Below are 19,454 nucleotides of genomic sequence, written 5' to 3'. Positions count from 1 at the left end.
TCATTGATCATTTCCTTCCTCAATTCTTTTTTCAGTTTAAAATAATTGTTCCTGCAAAAGAATCTTAAATTGAGTATTTAATGCACTTGATAGGAAACCAATAAAACTCAGTCAAGTGGAGCATTGGTAAAGTAACAGAAGTCCCAATTTAATAAGTAACTTTTTCCAAACTTTTTAACTCAAGCACTTTATTTAGATGGGTCGGGCTCCAGAATGCCAAATAAGGAAAGCGCAGAAGCGGTGCTCTGTTTGCTATAAATCGGAAACCCTTGATAAAAAAGAGGATATGCACCACAGTTAGATTCATAACTATTAAGTATTAGTGTGCATCTATCTATGTTTTAAGGGCTTTCACTAAAAAAGTTAAATTGATCAGACATCTCTGTAAATTAACAAATTTTTACTGTTGGTGTGATTTTAAATCCTATTAATAAATAATTTTGAAATAAACACACATATTTTTCTTACACCTGTAAATCAGTCTTAAATACAACTGCATTCCTGAAAAAGTTAAATAAGCGACATTTAAGGACAGTTCATGAGTTCAGGATTTTGTAAACTTATCGATATTTCAGAGCTAAAATGGTCATGCACTAAATATTGCCTTCATAAGCTGGAGACTAAATGAGATAATCTCAAGATTACCTTAGTTTGGAATTACCTTAGTCCTGATCTATAAAGAAGGCTCTTCAAATTAAAAAAGTTTTTATCTATCTTTAGACATTTATGAAATATAATCAACATAGTCAACAATATTTAGTAATATCTAATATATACGAACAAAACAATTAATTACATAAACTATTCATCATGTACTTTGCGTCTATTCATCATGGACAGTCACATTTAGTTGAAAATTATATATGGATATATAAATAAAAACAGACAAACAATCAATATTTACAGATAACAGTAACTTAATGCAATACAAATTTAAAACTAAGGAACTAATGTTACAGGCCAAGTGGAATAGAAAGCCTGTGCTTTCAACCATATCTGTAGTCTAGTTTTAAATCTGACATGAGCGACAGTCCTTGCTTCTTGTGGCAGTTTATTGAAAAATGTTATTCTTAAATATAAGAAACTTATTTTGTTTTCTCCAGCCAAATAGAGGGTTAGTCAAGTAAATATGTTGTCTAGTTGTATGCAAATAAATTTCTTGTCTAACTGTTAAGCTGCCTAAGTTTTCTTTTACTTGAATTAGGCAACAACAGATACATAAACTGGGAAATGTCATAATATTTAAGTCCTTAAAAATTTTAAAAACATGATTCACGATCTGAAACATTTTTTATAACTCTTAATGCCTTTTTCTGCCAGAACACTTTCTAAGCTCATACTATTTCCCCAAAGAGTTATTCCATAACTCAAATGAGAATGGGAAAATGCATAATACGAGCGAAGCCATCTTCTTAACCCTCCATCTGTTAGATGACTAGTGACTAGTTGCTGAAAAATGATTTACCAATGTTAGACGACTAGTCACTAGTCGATTTTGCAGTCATATTGTTAATCAAACTTTTGGTATCGAAAATACAATTTAAATAGGAAAAATATTACATTACATTAATCGGGATGTTTCACAGATTAATTTCATGTACAGTTTATTGAATAACAATGAGTAATAACTATGCAACGAATTTAGTAAGTTGCAGTACAAATGTTGGTTTGCCCTGCCTGCTCGTGCAATTCAACAGAACGCGAAAAAAAGGGATTTTTCCCCTAAACTGATGCAGGAAATTTTGTTTGGGAACGATTTTGGGTACATCACTGTGTTTGGGATTTCTTTCTCAACAAGAACATCTGTTCCAAACATCTATTTATTGTTCCATGTTGCGAAGAAAGACTTTTGAAACAGCCATTGTTTGTGACATTTCTTGAATGTTAGACGACTAGTTTCACTAGTCGCTAGTGTTTTGGTGTTTCTTGTAATATTATTAGAGTTGTGTCTGTATAAAACTATATAAAACTTTTCATTGTGACATTTGCCGTCAAGTGATATAAATATCTTGAAACTATTTGTAAATGATGTATTTTTGTGAACAAACTTTGCAAATCCGAGAGGACTGTGGCCATTTGATGCACCGGCTAATCATTGTGAATTATAAACTTGTGAACTATATTTTATTTTATAAACTATTCAGTGAACAGTAGTTTTATTTATATTTATTTACTGTAAAATAAATTAGTGACATTCACAGGTATGCTTGTAGGCTAAATTTATACCTAGGCTTAGGCCTAGTTTACAATAATTACGATTTGCAACAAAAGTTTTTACATATAAACCCGTACATAAAAATATATTTTTCTTTTCTGAAATTTCATGTTCTACAATGTAACAATGGTGTAAAATTATAATAAGCATAAAGAAAATATCTAAACCCATAGAATGTGGAATATGTAATTTTTTGGTAAAAAGGCAATATTTCAATATTTACCCAAAAAAATCTAAAATGTTTTAGAAAGTTCGAATTTTCTTTATGTTTTCTATAAAAAACCTTCCACGGGGCATTTTGCATATTTTGAAAAATAATTTTAAAAAATTATTTCTATTTTTTATAATGCTTTACTTTTGGTTATTTTATTTTTACTTTAATTTTTTTCAATTGTAATGAACCAAATATCACTAAATTTTTGTAAAAATATGAAATAATATTTAACCTGTTTTTACGTTTGGTGCTGTAACTCAGTTATTTGTTATTCAATCTTTTTGAAACAAAAATTGTTGAATTGGTAATAAAATACGCTAAAAAAAGTTATCCTGGTGAATTTGTTGTCCAAGTAGCCGTTTCAAAGCTAATACAATTTGAAAATTTTGAATGGCCGCCATTTTGAAATGCAATGAGATATTTGTTTTATTTTTTTCACTGAAAAGGACCAACACTAGGTTAACATAACTGTTAAGTTTGAATTCTGTATCTTAAGTGGTTTTTGAGTAGTAATTTTTTTCCCAAAAAACACATACAGACAGAGACGCTAAACGAAGTGAAATAGGGCACCTGTTATATTGCATTATTTGTTAGTTTTGGCCTGCTGAACAATGTGGCAAAGTTTGTTCGAATGGTTGCTGGACACCCTGTATATATTATTTTATATATATATATATATATATATATATATATATGATAGTCTATACTTTATTTCAGTAATAAACTTACTTCATAGGTTTGAATGAAGGTAAGCACAACTAGCAAAATAGTGCCTGCCATTATAGGAATTGCAACTGCCAGATGGAGGGTTAACTCAATATTACAATGTTTGCAGTAAATGAAAATTAGTTTTTTCTTTTATCACTTTGGGTTCTATTTGGAATGGTATGAACCAGCCGGAAGTGAACCATTACCAGGACTTTTATTAGTAAAAAATACTCCCTATCCATGATCAACTATTATAGTTAAGTTGTAAAGGATAAAGAAAAAATTCAATTTATAAAAAAAATAGTATATTTGCTAACATTGTACATGCTACAAGAGTTAAGTACATTCAGGTTGACGCCATGCCGGACTGTTTGAGAAGCCGAGGACCCCCAATGGTGGTACCAATGGCCCCCAGGGGAGAGGTGATGAGGATGGATAGCACCGCCACAGTCAGGATCTGAGAGGCCATGTCCAGATCGGAGGCAGGAACAGGATTCTGAGCCTGCACCATTGTCAGCGGCAGAGGAGCCAGAGCCGCCTACAACAGGAAAGTTATGAGGAACACTTTCAGAAATATGTGTTCTACCATCCATTCTTTGGAAGAAAGGCATTAGTTGATGAATGAAGTGGTTTTAACATTTAAAACCATTACAACAATAAAACTTTAAAATGAGTTTTGAATTTTCTGCTAGAAGTTATTATTTTTGTTTTTGCTGCATAGTAAATCAAATTAGACTATAAGTAAAACAACTTACCTAATGAATGACACAGTTTTTTAGTTTAAATCCAAATATAGAACATTACATAAAATAAAAACACTATATCTGCAATGCCTTGAAGGCTATATTTATGAGTATGACTGTAATAATATGACACTTAGCTCCTGCAGGTGACTATGATTTATCAAAGGGCTCTCAAGTCATGCCTACTCCAGGACACGACGAAGAAGATATTACTGTGAAAGAGATCAGGCCCACCATCAGAAGTCATAGACTTGCCTATTCAACAACAGAACCAAAACTTTGTCAGTCATCAACTGCCCCTTTTTTTGTGAGCGAAAGAGCTCTAGAGTTAGGCGTCTTCCAGCACATCTCTCGGATTATAACTTAAACTAAAAGATATAGCTGGGGGAGAATGTAATAGATCATATGTTAATTTGTAATCATATGCTTTATTCTCTAAATTAACAGTTTTATTTATTTTAACCCTTTGAGTGCCACGGGTAGTTTCCGAAGGCATATGCATAAAGTGCCACGCTGTTTTTCGCATATTTGTAAGCTTTTGGGAAAAAAGCTGTTGTAAAATAACTACCAAACAGATTTCCATCATTTTGTGGTTGTTTTTTTCTTATTAAATGCAGAATATGATACATATCGTTACAAATAAAATTTGATTTATAAAAATTTCAGTATTTATAAAAAAAGTTTTTTACTTTTGTATAAAAAGTTAAGTTTCGACCTAATTTGTGTGTATACGGTATTTTTAAGATTTTTTTTCTTTATACCATGATAAAGGCCATATGATTATAAATAAAACCCATGTGTAATATCTTATTCTAGAATTTTAAAAACATGGCATTATATGTATTAACAAAATGCTGCCCGGTACCGACATTTTATAAACTGTACTTCATTTGTCAGAGTTTAGAAATTACTTAGTAATGATGTAGTTTTCCCAATAAATCTAATAAAACATTAATACAACACAAATCATTATGATTAGTAAATTTAGAAACAAATACTTGCTAACATATTTACATAAAAGTTTACATTTACTAAATAATAACCCTAATAATATTTACACTGAAAATTCACGTTTTGAACACAACTCAAATCATACATTAATTTTGTAAAGAAATACAGTAAAATACTATATAAGTTACTATTTTATTTTGTATTTACTCAAATGCTTGGTTATCGGCACATAACAACAAGAAAGGCCGTTACGCAACACGGTACTCGTCCGCTACGTCGAGTGAATGCAAGACAGAATCATCTTACAGGTACTTATCACAGCCCACTATTTTTGGACGAGTTTTCCTTATCAGAGATCAAAATAAACTTCATTATACGTTCCTTCTTCCATAATGAATAGAAAAATACTCGATGAGTCATACTTCTTCGTCTCCAAATAGACACAGGAATGACCTGACATTTCCGAATAATGAAACGTTGTTCTTATAGTTTTTGATTTAATTGATTGTCGTAATAACTTGAATTCCAAAATAGGTTAAATAAAGTCAGTTGTTTTTAACAATGTAATTTATTTTGTCCCCGATAAGGAAAACTCGTCCAAAAATAGTGGCTTCTTGATAAGTACCCAAACAACATAAGTTTCACAGATAAAATAGTTAATAAACAACATAAAACTCGTATTTATTGATAGTTTGGAACCTATTGAATACAGCCGTCTGATTATTTGGCCAAAATAATCTTGTACTATATAAAATATTATCGAAATACGAAACGTCAAAATTGGCGGCGCTGGCACTTTATGCACTTTTCGTACCGTCAAAATTAGCGACGCTGTGGCACTCAAAGGGTTAATATTGATATTATATTGTTGTAACTCTGATTATGTTTGTATTATATTTAGTGCAGTCATTGAAGCATTATTGCTCGGAATTTTTTTACTGTGAACCGAATTGCATACAATTTTGGAAAATGATTTGAACTCCGCAACCACCCCTTCTCGGGGATGAATTTTTTTTTCAAAATAACCTCGGATATCGATAGAAGGCCTAATTTTAAGCAAAAAATCATCTATAAAGTTTTTCGAAAAATCCAATACTTTTCAAGTTATTGGCAATTGAAAATTCGCAATTTTTTCACGTTTTTCATCAGTTTTTTGCAAATATCTCCAAAAATATACGTTTTATTGAAAAAAAAAAAAAAAAAAAAAGTTTTTTGGTTTTTTATAAAGTATTCTAAGTGCAATATTAAGCTAGATATTAAAGATCAAAGCAGTTTTTTATTTTGTCTGAAATTTAATCGATGTGGTCAATGCCATCTAGCGGCGAGCAGATGCATTTTAGGCATTCTAATAAAAAAAGGTTTTGTAGTGCTCGAAATAAGCTTTAAAATGAGCACTATTAAAAGTCTTTTGCACGTAAAATAAGTGAGCTGTATTGCAAATAAGAGGAGCATCTAATGTTTTTTATTTTAAATCAATGGGTTTCATAAGTGCCATTTCCACAAAAATTAAAATTAATCGTATTCCGCCTAGAATTAACTTTATTATGAAGAGTTTGATAGATTGTATCAGTTTGGCTGCTTTAGGACACATATTTTTCAAAAAAGTCACGATTAATAAAAAACAAAATTTCAAATTAAAAAAAAACCACCTTTTTTCATAATATCTCAAAAATGACGACAGATACGTATAAAAGTGTAGGGATGAAAAATTTAGGTAGTTTTCTGACAAACAATTTTTTTTTTTCTGTCAAACAAAAATTGACGGTTTTTACAAAAATGATTGTTTAAAGAGCACGTGGCAGCGCAATCACAGCCTCTCTTAAGCCCTTTAACCCTTCACTGTTTTAGAAAAAGGTTTTTTACTATATATTGCAATGAAGGATGTTGTAGCTCTCTTAATTACCTTTACAATGGTTTTTTATAAATTGTGATAGTATGAAAATTGAAGGAGTTATGGTCCAAAAACTTATCATATTTGGAGCAATGTGAAAGTACGCAGTATAATAGAGACCCAAAACTATTGTAATGTGTATATATATACATAATATGGCTCATATATTTTGGAAACGTAGGCATGAATACATACCAACGTTCTTATATGTATGTATATATAACACATTTGAGTGAAGGGGCCAACGAAAAAGCCAGGTGATCAGGTGTGCGTGCTCCGTTTATTCGTTATAATGTGACCAGTATATTTCTGTCTGCAAAGGAATGAGCACGTGTTTAATATAATATTTTAACTAGACACCCAATTTCAATATATTTTGTTTAATAAAAAAATGTAAGTAGATAAAGAAAACTGTTTTTTTAATAATATCTTATTAAAATTGTGCCATAAAATTATATTATCCAAAAATCTAATGAAAATATATTCTACTAGTATTGACGTTCGTACTATTCAAAGAGCACGATAGCAGCACTTAATCCAGTCTGCATCTTATCAGGTAATTTTATAAAATTGTATTGTAAATAAGGTAAATTGTTTAATTATTTATTGACAGGGTGAAGAGGGTTTAAAAGCATCTTCAAAAGAATATTTGTGGAAGCGAATTTTTTTCCAATAGCTTTTCACTAATTGCGTATCTGTATTGGTAAGTTTATTTTTATCAAGGGGTAGTTTTCAAGGGTTGAAAGGGGGTTAAAAATTTGATAATTATTATAGAGAATATAAAATATTACTTACTCTATACTTACATCTTTTTATGTCATACCAAAGTATTTTTTTGTGATTTTTTCAATTTAGGGGTTGTTTGCAAGGGTTGTAAGATTTTTAAGGGGTTGAAAATGATTTTAATATGAGGTAATTGTGTTAGAAAACACTTTACAATTTCACCACTTACTATTAGACATGTTTTCTAGCGATAAAATGGCTCAATGTCAATTTTTCCATTAAGGGGTTGTTTACACCTCTTAAAAATTATAGGTGGAGTTCAGATCATTTTCACTTTTGAAGTTAAGGGTAAGATGAGCCTAATTCCAAAATTTCATGCAAATCGGTTCACAGTAAACAAATTCTGAGGTAAGACCGTATTTTTCGCTTCAATGACTGCACTAGTTAGGGCCTACCTCAATTGTGTTTAATTAAACCTAATTTCAGGTAGACTCTTTGTGTTATATTTATATTAGTAACAAAAACTTAATAATTCAATTACTTATTTGACGTTTCTTTTTCAATTTCAATATCTAAGATTATGAATACATTTGTTTTAACATTTTGCTTATCTGCATCATTACAACAGATATGATGCAGTTGTGTTTGATAGATGTAAACTTATGAAAATATGTTGGGGATAGTAATTTTTTATTACATTTATCACGGCTACCCTAGCAATCAATACATTGAGTGAAAACAACCAAAAACTGATTGTGTAGCTACTAAGTTTACTAGAGACAATAAAAACACAAAAGAGGTAATAAAATACTACCAGACTACAATTTAATGAATGCTTTTCTGGCCTCTTTCAGCAAATGTCTGAATTAAAGACTTGTGGCTGTGACCTGTATCTATGTCTTCTGACTTCACACAGCTTAACTTTCATATTTTGCAAAGCTTACCCATCAATCAGAATATCTTCCTCTATTTTACAATATTATGATGTTTTATGTGACAGTGGTCTTTAAACCAATAATAAAACCTCTTAACTAGGCCTACATCAAACATCTGAAATTTTAATTCTTCCTTCTAATATCATACAATTATCGGTGAGTTCCCTCTGAGCGTGTTCTAGGGATTTTGCCCTCCTGCCTCCCCCTCTTGTCAGGCCTGGGAGCACTCTAATGGATGATTTATAAATGTAAGCCAAGAGCCTGCTTGATGAACCTACCTCATTAAGGAGTCCAGTAAGTAAATTCTGTTTTGAACAAAAATTGTTTGAATGTTACCAAACATTTTTTCAATCCATCTTTACTAAACATAAAAGAGCAAACTTTACACTATATTTTGTAGTAGTACCAACCAATAATCAAATACTTTTTAATACTAATCAGTGTATCTATATATTTTTATTTTTCTTCTCTTAGAACAAGAAGCTGAAAACCTCTCATTGCACTTAGTCCTAAAAGGACCTTTGCACATGCTTCCAGAGAGACAGGATATTAGGGGCTGCCTTCTGTCAAGATCCCATGAGGGGGGTTGGCGGACACACTATACCTCAGTCATGTCATCTTAGAAGTGGAGGCAAGCTCTGTTGCAGTTTCTGCAGTGGAAGTGGGCAGGGGACAGCACTACCTCATTTACAGGCTAGAAATAGTCTTTAACTAAGAGAGCTCCATCCATTTCAACAGTGATTTTCCACAAAAGACTAAACCTATCAATCCATCCTTGCACCCCAATATCTCAGGATTTGCGGTTAGTGATGTATCACTACTGAACATCCATAGTTACCCAGATTTAAATGGAACAACCCACAAGTGGATAATAGCTATAACGCCAGACTGTTTTATGCATCATCACTTCCATAACACTAACAACCGTGCTTCACGTTAAGGAATAAGTTTTAATCAGAAATGATCTAACTGCTCTCATTTGAATAGGTGAATTAGCCTTTGAATTCCAGCTGACAGAGCTAGGCACTATCATGGACTAATACAGTTCCTTCACTTAGCAGTCTTCTACATTTGTTTTGAATTAAACGCCATACAGTTTCACCATTCCAGCACTAAAAATTTTATATAAATCTGTTTTATCGACAATAAGTTTTACCTAACTTAACATGCATTCCATTCGGAGCAATAAATAAGAATCTCAACATACCTGTACTGTAGCCTTGGGCAGCCAGGCAAGTCCCACGAAGAAGATCTCCTTCCAGTTGAGTCCTGCGCCCAGCAACACCACCCAACATACCACCAATCTCACCTGCAATATCAACAGAAACGTATCACAACTTGAATAACTTGACACATTTTATATAATTTTAAAATGCAATTATAAATAATTCAACATTTACCGCAAGAAATAAAGATAATGATAAGCATTAAGTAACGTTTCAGTATTGAAGTAAGCACTGGTTTCTCACGTGCAGAAATCTTGTCCACATACTTGTAATAATAGAAAGGTCTGGCAGAGAGTCCAGACTCTAATTACTTAGTAATTGAAGACATAAACATGGTTGAAAATATACTTAGAATGACAAGGATATTTTGGCCTCTACAATGTTTTCAGCACAGTAATGTGTTAAGATTTGATCCATACAAATACTACAGCATATCTTCTTGGTCTTAGCACACACAGCCTTGGAGGGATATTGCACATGATGTTATCTATTCTTAATAACAATACAAGTTGATTTAAAAGACAGAAAATTAACATAAAGGAAAGAACTTACACATATGATCATAATATTATACCAGGTGTCACAAAGCCCCCAACCCCCCATTTAGATGTTGAACAAAATAATATCAACCAATATTCATGGTGGATCATTATAAGACTAAAAATCATGTTTTTTGGGATATATAAGAACTACAGCCTCCAACCGTCACTATGAGATCGGACGGTAAGTTAAGATTTTGAAAGGTAAACCCCCATTGAATGCCCTTGTAAATGAAGAATAATGCCACAAAACCACAGGTTTCTATCTCGATCCAGTACAATATAGTGGTGGCCTGTTAAAATTATGATTAAAAAGATATGCTAACAATAAATACTTTAACATTACTAAATAACAATATTTTGGAATATTTTAGTCCATCAGCATCTAAACTGGGTTATATTTATTTTAATAAGTAAACTTGTTTGTTATATTAATATTTGTCCAGAATCAGAATCTCTTTATTTCATAAACATCAAGTTTAGAAAGTGCGTCATATTAACTTAAAGCAATACAATGTTAAATATTTACAGAGTTTCATAATTTCTGTACAAAAATTCATCAATTAAAAGGGTTTGTTAATGAACCATTCAGTTTCTTTTTTAGAGTTGTTGGTAGACTATTCTTGAGACTTGTTTGTAGGACATTGAAAAACTTTGCTCCGGCATAGGACGGCTTTCTCTGGAAGAGTGCTAGGCGATGTGCAGGTAGGGCAAACTGTTGAGAATGTCTTGTATTATGTTGGTGGATGTGGATAAATCTCTGTAGATTCTCTTGTACAGCTTACATAATTACTTCAATTATATAGATTGAGGGTACTGTGAGTATTCCCCATTCCCTGAATGCATCCTTGCATGATTCTCTTGGGTTCAGCCCAACAAGTATCCTTACAGCACGCTTTTGTAAAACTAAAACTCTCTGCAGATTCCCTCCTGATGTACCTCCCCAAACCAAAATTCCATATCTTACACGACTTTCAAAAAGTGCATAGTATGAGACTTTAACTGCCTATACAGTGGAAATTGTTCTAGTTCTTGGAATTGCATACAAAGCTGAACCCAGTTTGCTACATAAAAACTCCACGTGGGTCCACGACAAGCATTCATCTATAATTACACCCAGATGTTTTGTTGTATTGACTTGCTGTAAGTTTGGCAGTGGTGATAGCTCGTCTTTCTTTCTTCCTAATATAAGTTGTTTGGTCTTGGTTTCGTTGAAAACCAAGTTATTTTTATGACAGTATTCTTGTGCTAAGTTAACAGATATAAAACTTTTGATTTATAGTTGCTCTGTGGTGCTATCACAAGAGCAAAACTGTGTCATCAGCAAACATTACAGCGTAACTATAGTCTTGAACATATTTTGGAAAGTCAAGGGCGAAGAGCACAAACAGGACTGGTCCTAGGACAGACCCTTGGGGGAAACCTCTCTCCATAGGTGCTCTCTCAGATTTAACGGTTCTCGTTTGTCCATTTTTTGTTTCTTTTAGTTTAACGAGTTGGCATCGGTTAGAAAAATAACTGCAAAACCATTTTGCTGCCACACCATGCACCCCCAAGCCTTTAATTTGGATAGAATTAAATCATGTACAAGACAGTCAAATGCCTTACTAAGATCTAAAAGTACACTTGAAACAGTATTTCCAACATCTAGATTATTTACAATTAACTCCACAAGATCTGCAAGTGCTGTATTTGTAGATCTGCCTGATTTTAAGCCATGTTGCCTTTTGACTAGTAAATCATTTTGTTAAGTGTTCAATGAGTCTATTAAGGACTACCCTTTCAAACACCTTAGAAACAGTGGGTAGTAAGGAAATGGGTCGATAGTTTTGGACTACCTCTTTGGAGCCTTGTTTATGTAATGGATAAACTTTTGCGATCTTTAAGCAGGAGGAAAAAATGCCTTCAGCCATAGATCTGTTGATCACTTGTATCAGAGGATAAGAAAGTTCTCCTTTGCAATCAATAAATAATTGTAGAAACCAGTATCACATATTTTTATAGACATATACATTTTATAGAATAATAAATAAATACAAACAAAAAGCATGGTAGGTAATTCATCAATAAAAAAAGAATTTATATTTTTTTTGCCACACACTTTTTTCCAAATTAATCAGGATTTTAAGCAGATACTCAATGGCAGAAGCTCAATCAGGAAATAATTATATGATCAAAAGATTTAGTCTTAGACTTTTTAAACTTACTCAGATTACAATCAGATCCCTTCAAGACGGTAGTTATTGAGAAATACAAATGATTAAAATGAAAAATTAACCTTTTAGAGATTTACCATCCCGATTTGTTTAGTCTTTAATTACCTATTTTTTGTGAAAGCCTAAGCTTAGTACGTAAGGACTCACCAGCAGAGCTCCGGTGATAACGGCAGCGCCCCAGGTTACTGTGTGCAAATCAAGGATGGTCAGGTCAATCTCAGCTCCGATGAAAGCATACAACATCGGCTCCAGGATGCGCCAGAGTATGGAGAACACATCTGCAACTTGAGTCTGATCAATCAGCGCGTCAGAACCTGTCCTTACATCTCCTACCACTAGATATATTTTTCTTCACCAGAGTCCACAGACAGCCGAGACACTCACTTTAAAGATAAGTTTTTTAAGTAATTTTAAAAAGTTATACAGTAATTTTTGTTTAAGTAATGTAATAATGTAAATGACTCATAACTTGAAGTGCTGACCGATGTCATTAAAATAAATGTCAGTGCTATAAGTTGTACTGGTTTCACATTTTACTGTATAAGATTTAATCCAATTAATCCTTCACAAGAATTATATTTGTTTTGAAGTTAAGAGATCACAAATTCTACAGCATAGAGGCTAAATTTTCTAGCACTTTAAAATTCAATTTAAAATTTCTCCAGGGCAGTATCATTTGCAAACACTACTGAATACACTAGCTATAATACACAATACATACATTGAAATCTTAAACAAGACAGTATGTAGTATTAAAAATATATTTATGTGTATAAAATTAAAAAATGTTCCATGACTTATGTTTAGTGACTTTTACAATGTGATCTTTCACAGCAAGCAATTCATTGTTGTTGTACAAATAGTTTAGTGGGGATTAACTTTCAGCTTTTAAAAGGTATTTTAATCTCTAAAACAAATGTCTCAGCAGATTGCCTATGGATCCTGACTGTGGTTAAACTTTCCACTTTGCACAGTGTTTAAATATCAAACTGTGAACAATTTTAAATTTGCATTGATTGTGTTTACTCACAAATAATTTGACGCAAAAGCAGGTTAGTATGTACAAGAATCTATTTTAAATGTATTAACAACCGTGTTAAAACTTACAGGTATGTTTTTATTTTTTTCTGATCTAAAGGAATACATTGTACTTCCAAATTGTGTTATAAAATATACATATTGGGAGAAGGTGGTGAGCTGGAAGATGGTATCTTGTGCTATGTTGGGTGTTGTAGTCATGAAGATCTCTACATTGTGTTAAAGCTTGTCCAACAGAATACATTAGAACTTTTTTATGTAGAGGTTTACTACAGCCATGATCTTAATACTTATAAATGCTTCTTTACAACTTTCCCTGAAGCCTAGCTCTGATAAGTCCACTTTTGCAACACCAATACTCTCTGGAGGTTACTTGCTGAGGTTTCTTCTGTACCACTAGTCCATATCTAAGGTGTGTTTCAGAGAGTTATAAGCTACTTTTGCAGTAGTTATATTACTTATTGATTTTATACGCTTTATCACATAAAGTGATGAGTTAAGTTTAGGAAGGAGATTGTCATGTGCTGTGACCAAGAGAGGCTCTCATCAACAATGACTCCCAGAAACTTTACTTGGGGTTTTCTGTCCACTTCAGGAATTGCTGGGACTTCATCGGATCTTCTCCTAAAAGCTAGTTGGTTTGTCTTCTCTGGGTTTACTACAAGATCATTCGTGGCAATATTGATAGGCTATGTTAAATGTTTTGCAACATTTAATATCAAGATTATCTGTTTTTTCCCCACTCAAGAGTAATGTAGTGTCACAGCATACATCAGACTTGTGCAGAAAGTTTCAAGGTATTTAGGTAAGTCATTTGTAAACAGTATTGGTAATATTGGTCCTAGTACTGACCACTGAGGTACTCCTTGGTTTAAGGGTAGAGATCCCTAAGATTGGCTGAGAGTTACCTGTTAACATCTGAGCCCCATTTTGTTTTATCTCTACAAAAAAGAAAAAAAAAAAAAAGAAAAAAAAAACCTCCGGTTTTATAGATAGCTTTTGAATTACATTTGAGCTATGTCTTTGATTCCCAACTTTTCTAACTTGTACAGCATGAGATCATGTCCCAGGCAATCAAATGCTTTGCTCAAGTCTAGGAAAAGGGTTGTAACAAGTTCCCTTCTTTAAGGTTATCAAATACAAAGTCAGCAAAGTTGGTCAGGGCTATGGTGGTAGATTTCCCTTTAATGATTGTTGCTTGTCAGTTATTAGTTATAGTGCTCACAGTGGTCTAAAAGTCTGCTTAGTACTTTTTTCTCTAAAAATTTAGAGCTGGTCAATATTATTGAAATTTGTCTGTAACTATTCACTTCTGTTTTACTACTGCTTGTATATGAGATCACTTTTGCCAATTTTAATGCTCTGACCCTGACTGAGGGATTTCTTAATTATATTTGTAAGGGGTGTTGTAAGAGAATCACTGCAGTAATTTAAAAATGTCGTGGAAATGTTATCTGGTACTGCAGAGGTTTTAGGTTTGAGATTTTTAATAATATTATATCTACTGAGTTTGTATTTTGAAAGAAGAGTAAGTCATATCCAGTATTTGGTTCTGAAGTGTACTATTGGTTGATTCAGGATTGTTGTTCAGTGGTCTCTTTGCGATGCTGGTGAAAAAATAATTCATGTGTTTAGCTACGGAATATGAGTAGTCTTCTTGCTTTCCCTTGATTTCTAGCTTCAACTTATCTTGTGATGCATTTTTTCCATTCTCTCATTATTTAATAGTTGTCACAAGGCATTAGTTTTATCTTCCGCATTGTTTAAGAAATTGGCTGAACACTCTTTTCTTGACTCTCTCAGTCTAAGACCGTAGTCTTTTTTAGCAGTGGCTAGGTCAATTTTATCTTGACCATAGTTAGATTGTTCATATTTCATCAGAATTTTGAGGTAGTTTTCTTTCATACTGCAAGCCTTTCTATCGGTACAATGAATATTCTTCACTTTCTTTTTTGGTCAAACTTTTTTAGGGGGCATGATTGTTCAAGGGCCATAGTTACTATTTTTATAAATTTAGTATAGGCTTCTTCTGTTGTTGGAGCTTTGAGTACCTCTTCCCAATTTTCCTCAAGTAGTATTAATAGAATTTAAAGTGGTAAGATTGTCTTCACAAAAACTTCATTTCATTCCCTTTCAGACCTGCAGAAATTCCGGAGCTAACTATAAGCTTGACCGCACAGTTGTGTAGTATGGTCAGATAAGCCACTGTGAAAACCTTATGTTTGAGGTGATTGCTTTGAAAGTTTGAACAGATGCAGTCAACTGCTGATCTTGAATTTGAGGTAATCCTGGTATGAGGCAGAATTAACCTCTTTATTGTGACAAATTAAGACATTGTCAAGTTTTGTGATCCTGGTCATGCTTTAAACAGTCAACATTTATGTCACCAAATATCAGGATATGATGATTCTTTGTGTCTTCAAGCATCCTTGAGATTAGATGAAGTGCCTGATTTAAGCTGCCAGAAGGAGACCTGTATACACTTACTACATATAGTTGTTTTTACTCAGTTTCAGCTCATAACTATTTCACAGTTAAGTCCTTCACAATATTCTGTAACAGGAATGGATTCTGGGACGTGTACTAGGTTTTCATCCACATATATTGTTACTCCACCTTTTGTTTGGTTAGTTCTACTGATATAGGCAACTTAAGAGAAGTCAGGGATTCTGATGTTACACAAAATCTCCTCTTGTAACCCATGTTCTGTATGTATCAATATATTAGGATGGATGTCTTTAAGAAAACGGGTTAGCCTATTCACATTTTTCTTTAGTCTTTGAAAATTTTGGTTTAATATGTTGATTTTGCAATCAGTCTGTTTGCAGGATGGAGAAAATCCAAAAATACTCTGGTTTTGTACTTTCTTTTGAATTTGCTTTCTTTCCTGGGGTTTCTGGCTAAAAAATCTCTTCTGTATGCACTTTCTCATCATAATTGTTTTGTGGGGGTTTAGTTATAGGACTGTATTGTACTGGAGTATTTTAAAGTTTTGACTCCCCCCTCTTTCTTCTAACAACTGGTCAGTTATTGGGCAAATGTCCAGTGTCACTGGTGAAGGTTGTAGTTTTATAGTTTAGACGGGGTTTTATTATCACAAAGTCAGTAATTATCAGTCATTTTCATACTTTAATAAATAAGATTTTAACATGACAGGAAGCTAAAATGCTAATGTCAGATGTCTTCTATGGCAACTAATGTACTTACCAGCTAACCACCAACATCATATGCTTCAGGAACTGGTAATGGTAAACTTTGAAGTCTTGGTCTTTCCAGGTAGTTTAAAGTTTTAGTAAGGTTTGTAAGCAATCTATATCAAAGGCTAAACATAACAGTTATTAAAAAAAAATTAAAAATATTATAAATAGTGAAAGTCTAAATGTTAATTTCATTTATTATGAATGTTTACTACTAATGACATAGTATTATAGTTGGAAAGCAGACTTAACACACAATCATCACTTGATGGCATTGTTGTTTGTTTTTCTCATTTTGAACGTGCAATGAATGTGAAATTGACTAGAGCTAGTATAAGTTCAAGTGGCATTAATTCCATGAGTGGATATGTGTTTTTTGGAATGTCAAGCAGGAGTTATTTAATTTAATAAATAAATAAAGATAGCTTTATTTAAAGATACACAAAGAATAAAGTTACAGACTTTTGCATTAAATAATTTAAACAATCACGGTAGTGAGATTTTACAGTATTTTTGTTCTATTTTAGAATTTTTAGATATGTAGTTTATTAATTTTCCTTGTTTTAAAAATTTATGGACTATTAAAAAACACCTTAAAGATAAGTCTTGTTTTTGTTTATCATTTGCCTTTTTTTGTAAAAACTTGTTTTAATACATAAAAAGTTTTTAAATCAAATGTTTTGTTAATAAAAATTTTATATAATAATATAAAGAAACATTTATTTGAAACAATGTATCAAATTTCATTAATCTACCATAAACAAAAACACGTTATTAAGGTACAACAAAACTCTTACATTTTCTTGAAAAATTAATTGCTGCCACCAGGATTGCTGAGGCTTAAATAACTACTATCCCAATGGGTTGATGATATATTTCAGCATCAAAACGGTATTCCAGATTATAAGTTTGATTTTCCTCCTTTACCAAACTTCATCAAATAGTAAAAAAGAAAATTGCAAAAATAAGTAAAAAATCACGATGTAAAATAGTACAATACGAATATGGAATTGATAATGCTTTCTTCAAGAAGGTCGAAGAACTAACTGTTACTGTTTCATTTTACACAAGAGTGTCCATGTCAAAACAATATACACACGAAAGTTCAGGAGAAAACGGATACAGAATGTTATAATCCTATCATCTATCTATATATATAAAAATGAATGTTTGTGTGTTTGTCCTTTATGGAATCGTAAACTATTTAACCGACCATTATGAAAATTTGTATGTATATGTATTTTTCCACAGAGAAGGTTTATATACTATGCCCATTGATGTAATTCGCCACCAAGCAGTGCTGCAAAAGATACAAGTTTTCAAAGCGCCTGCACACTAAAAACTGCAATTACGAGACAGTTATGTATATTAAATAACCAAACACTATATTGAAGTTATGATGTATATTTGTCTTGAAGATACATTTCTGATTGAACTTAAAGTTTGAGTATTAGACCACTTTATAATAAATTACATGTAAGTGTATGATGGCTATAAACATACACAGATTCTCTTGATCGTGGCAACAAGGCAAACTCGACATTGGCACTGGAAATATAATTCACTTGAACCAGAAGTGCACATACACGGGCAAAGCTTACGAAGACGCGGGATACAGCTAGTATTGCATAAATAAAGCCTGCATGTAATGACAGGCCTAAAATGTACAAAATACATTATTTAAAATGAATAAGTATGAAAAAACAGAATGAAGATGAGTAACAATGGCTTGTCAAAGAAACAGATAAACAAAACAATGGCAAAACATTAACAACAAATTTTTGAAAAGCTCCACGTAAGTAAATAAATTCTTAAATAATTTAGGAAATGAAGAATTATGGAAAGCCAAGAAACTACTATTATAACTTGAAATATTATAAAGTACCTCCTTTTTTCCCAAAATAATTTCTTAAAATGTGATCAAATCAATTTGTGTTAAAACGTTTGTGTAGTAAAAACAATCCTTTATTACTGAGTTCAGTAAAGGAACTGGAAATGCAAGTGAGGTTAGAGGCAATAGGTGGTGGGTTCCCTTAAACAGGAAAAGCTATAAAACCCACCAATGCAAATGTGGGTCTCCATTTCTTTCAATGGAGACATGTGAAAATCAGTTTGTATTCTCCTACTGCAACAATGCTGACATTGTTATCTGTAACTGATGCACTACTAACAGCTTGAGGGATGAATGGAAATGTTTTTATAATCGCTAAAGTAGACTGAACTAACAGTTGAGGGTGGCAGAATATTGTTTCCTTGTCCGTGTATCAGTTGTTACATTTTTCTGCAAATTTTTACTACAGTTTCTTTACTTAATTCACTACGGGTTGAACTTATTTCACATATTTTGGAACACAGAACTTTATTCTTTTCAAGAAGTTTAATTTTAATTAATTTTAAACTTAAAATAAAATAAAATAATAGTAAGTAAGATAAAATATGAGTAAGTAGAAATATTTTTAAGGTTATTTATCAGCTGTTGTAATACCTTGTTAGACATGGGACCTTGGGTCTTCCAGCACACTGAAGCAACGAAGGCAATAGTAACACAGGCAAGAGGTCCAGCGCTGGGGAAACCTGCTTTCGGAGCTCCTAGTATAGCACACAGACCACCTATTCCCACCATGGCTGACCTCTTCCATACAGCCAAGTCCTGGAGCATTGAATCAGTGGATTTTGTGTGTCGATAAAAACATTTATAGAACATTGTATAAGACAACTGCATCATTGGATCTATTTAAACTTAGAAATGTAAACAAACAATGAACAAAGCAATCTGATTTATGAACTCAGATGGTGTGAGCCATTGATAAGCGCGCTCGCTTTGGGGCGGAGGTCAGGGCCTTGATGCTGGGGGCTCA

At 32.5% G+C, this 19,454-nt stretch overlaps 1 protein-coding gene across 5 annotated transcripts in view; it reads right to left on the bottom strand.

The window, feature by feature from the left end:
• Positions 1 to 3,425: 3,425 nt before the first annotated feature.
• Positions 3,426 to 19,454, bottom strand: part of LOC124368714 (sodium/hydrogen exchanger 9B2-like) — a 68,567-nt gene continuing 52,538 nt past the window's right edge. For all 5 annotated transcript variants that reach the window (XM_046826038.1, XM_046826023.1, XM_046826057.1 and 2 more), the window contains 4 exons: positions 19,082 to 19,246; positions 12,509 to 12,652; positions 9,588 to 9,689; positions 3,426 to 3,675 (listed from right to left, as the gene is read on the bottom strand). In XM_046826038.1, coding sequence (XP_046681994.1) covers positions 3,484 to 3,675; positions 9,588 to 9,689; positions 12,509 to 12,652; positions 19,082 to 19,246 — 603 coding nt within the window. In that variant the 3' untranslated portion in view covers positions 3,426 to 3,483. The remainder of the gene's footprint in view (positions 3,676 to 9,587; positions 9,690 to 12,508; positions 12,653 to 19,081; positions 19,247 to 19,454) is intronic.

This window comes from Homalodisca vitripennis, chromosome 1 (genome assembly GCF_021130785.1).
Source record: "Homalodisca vitripennis isolate AUS2020 chromosome 1, UT_GWSS_2.1, whole genome shotgun sequence".
Classification (NCBI taxonomy): Eukaryota; Metazoa; Arthropoda; class Insecta; order Hemiptera; family Cicadellidae; genus Homalodisca; species Homalodisca vitripennis.
Note: the sequence above shows the minus strand (reverse complement) of the source record. Positions and strands in the feature narration are given on the sequence as shown.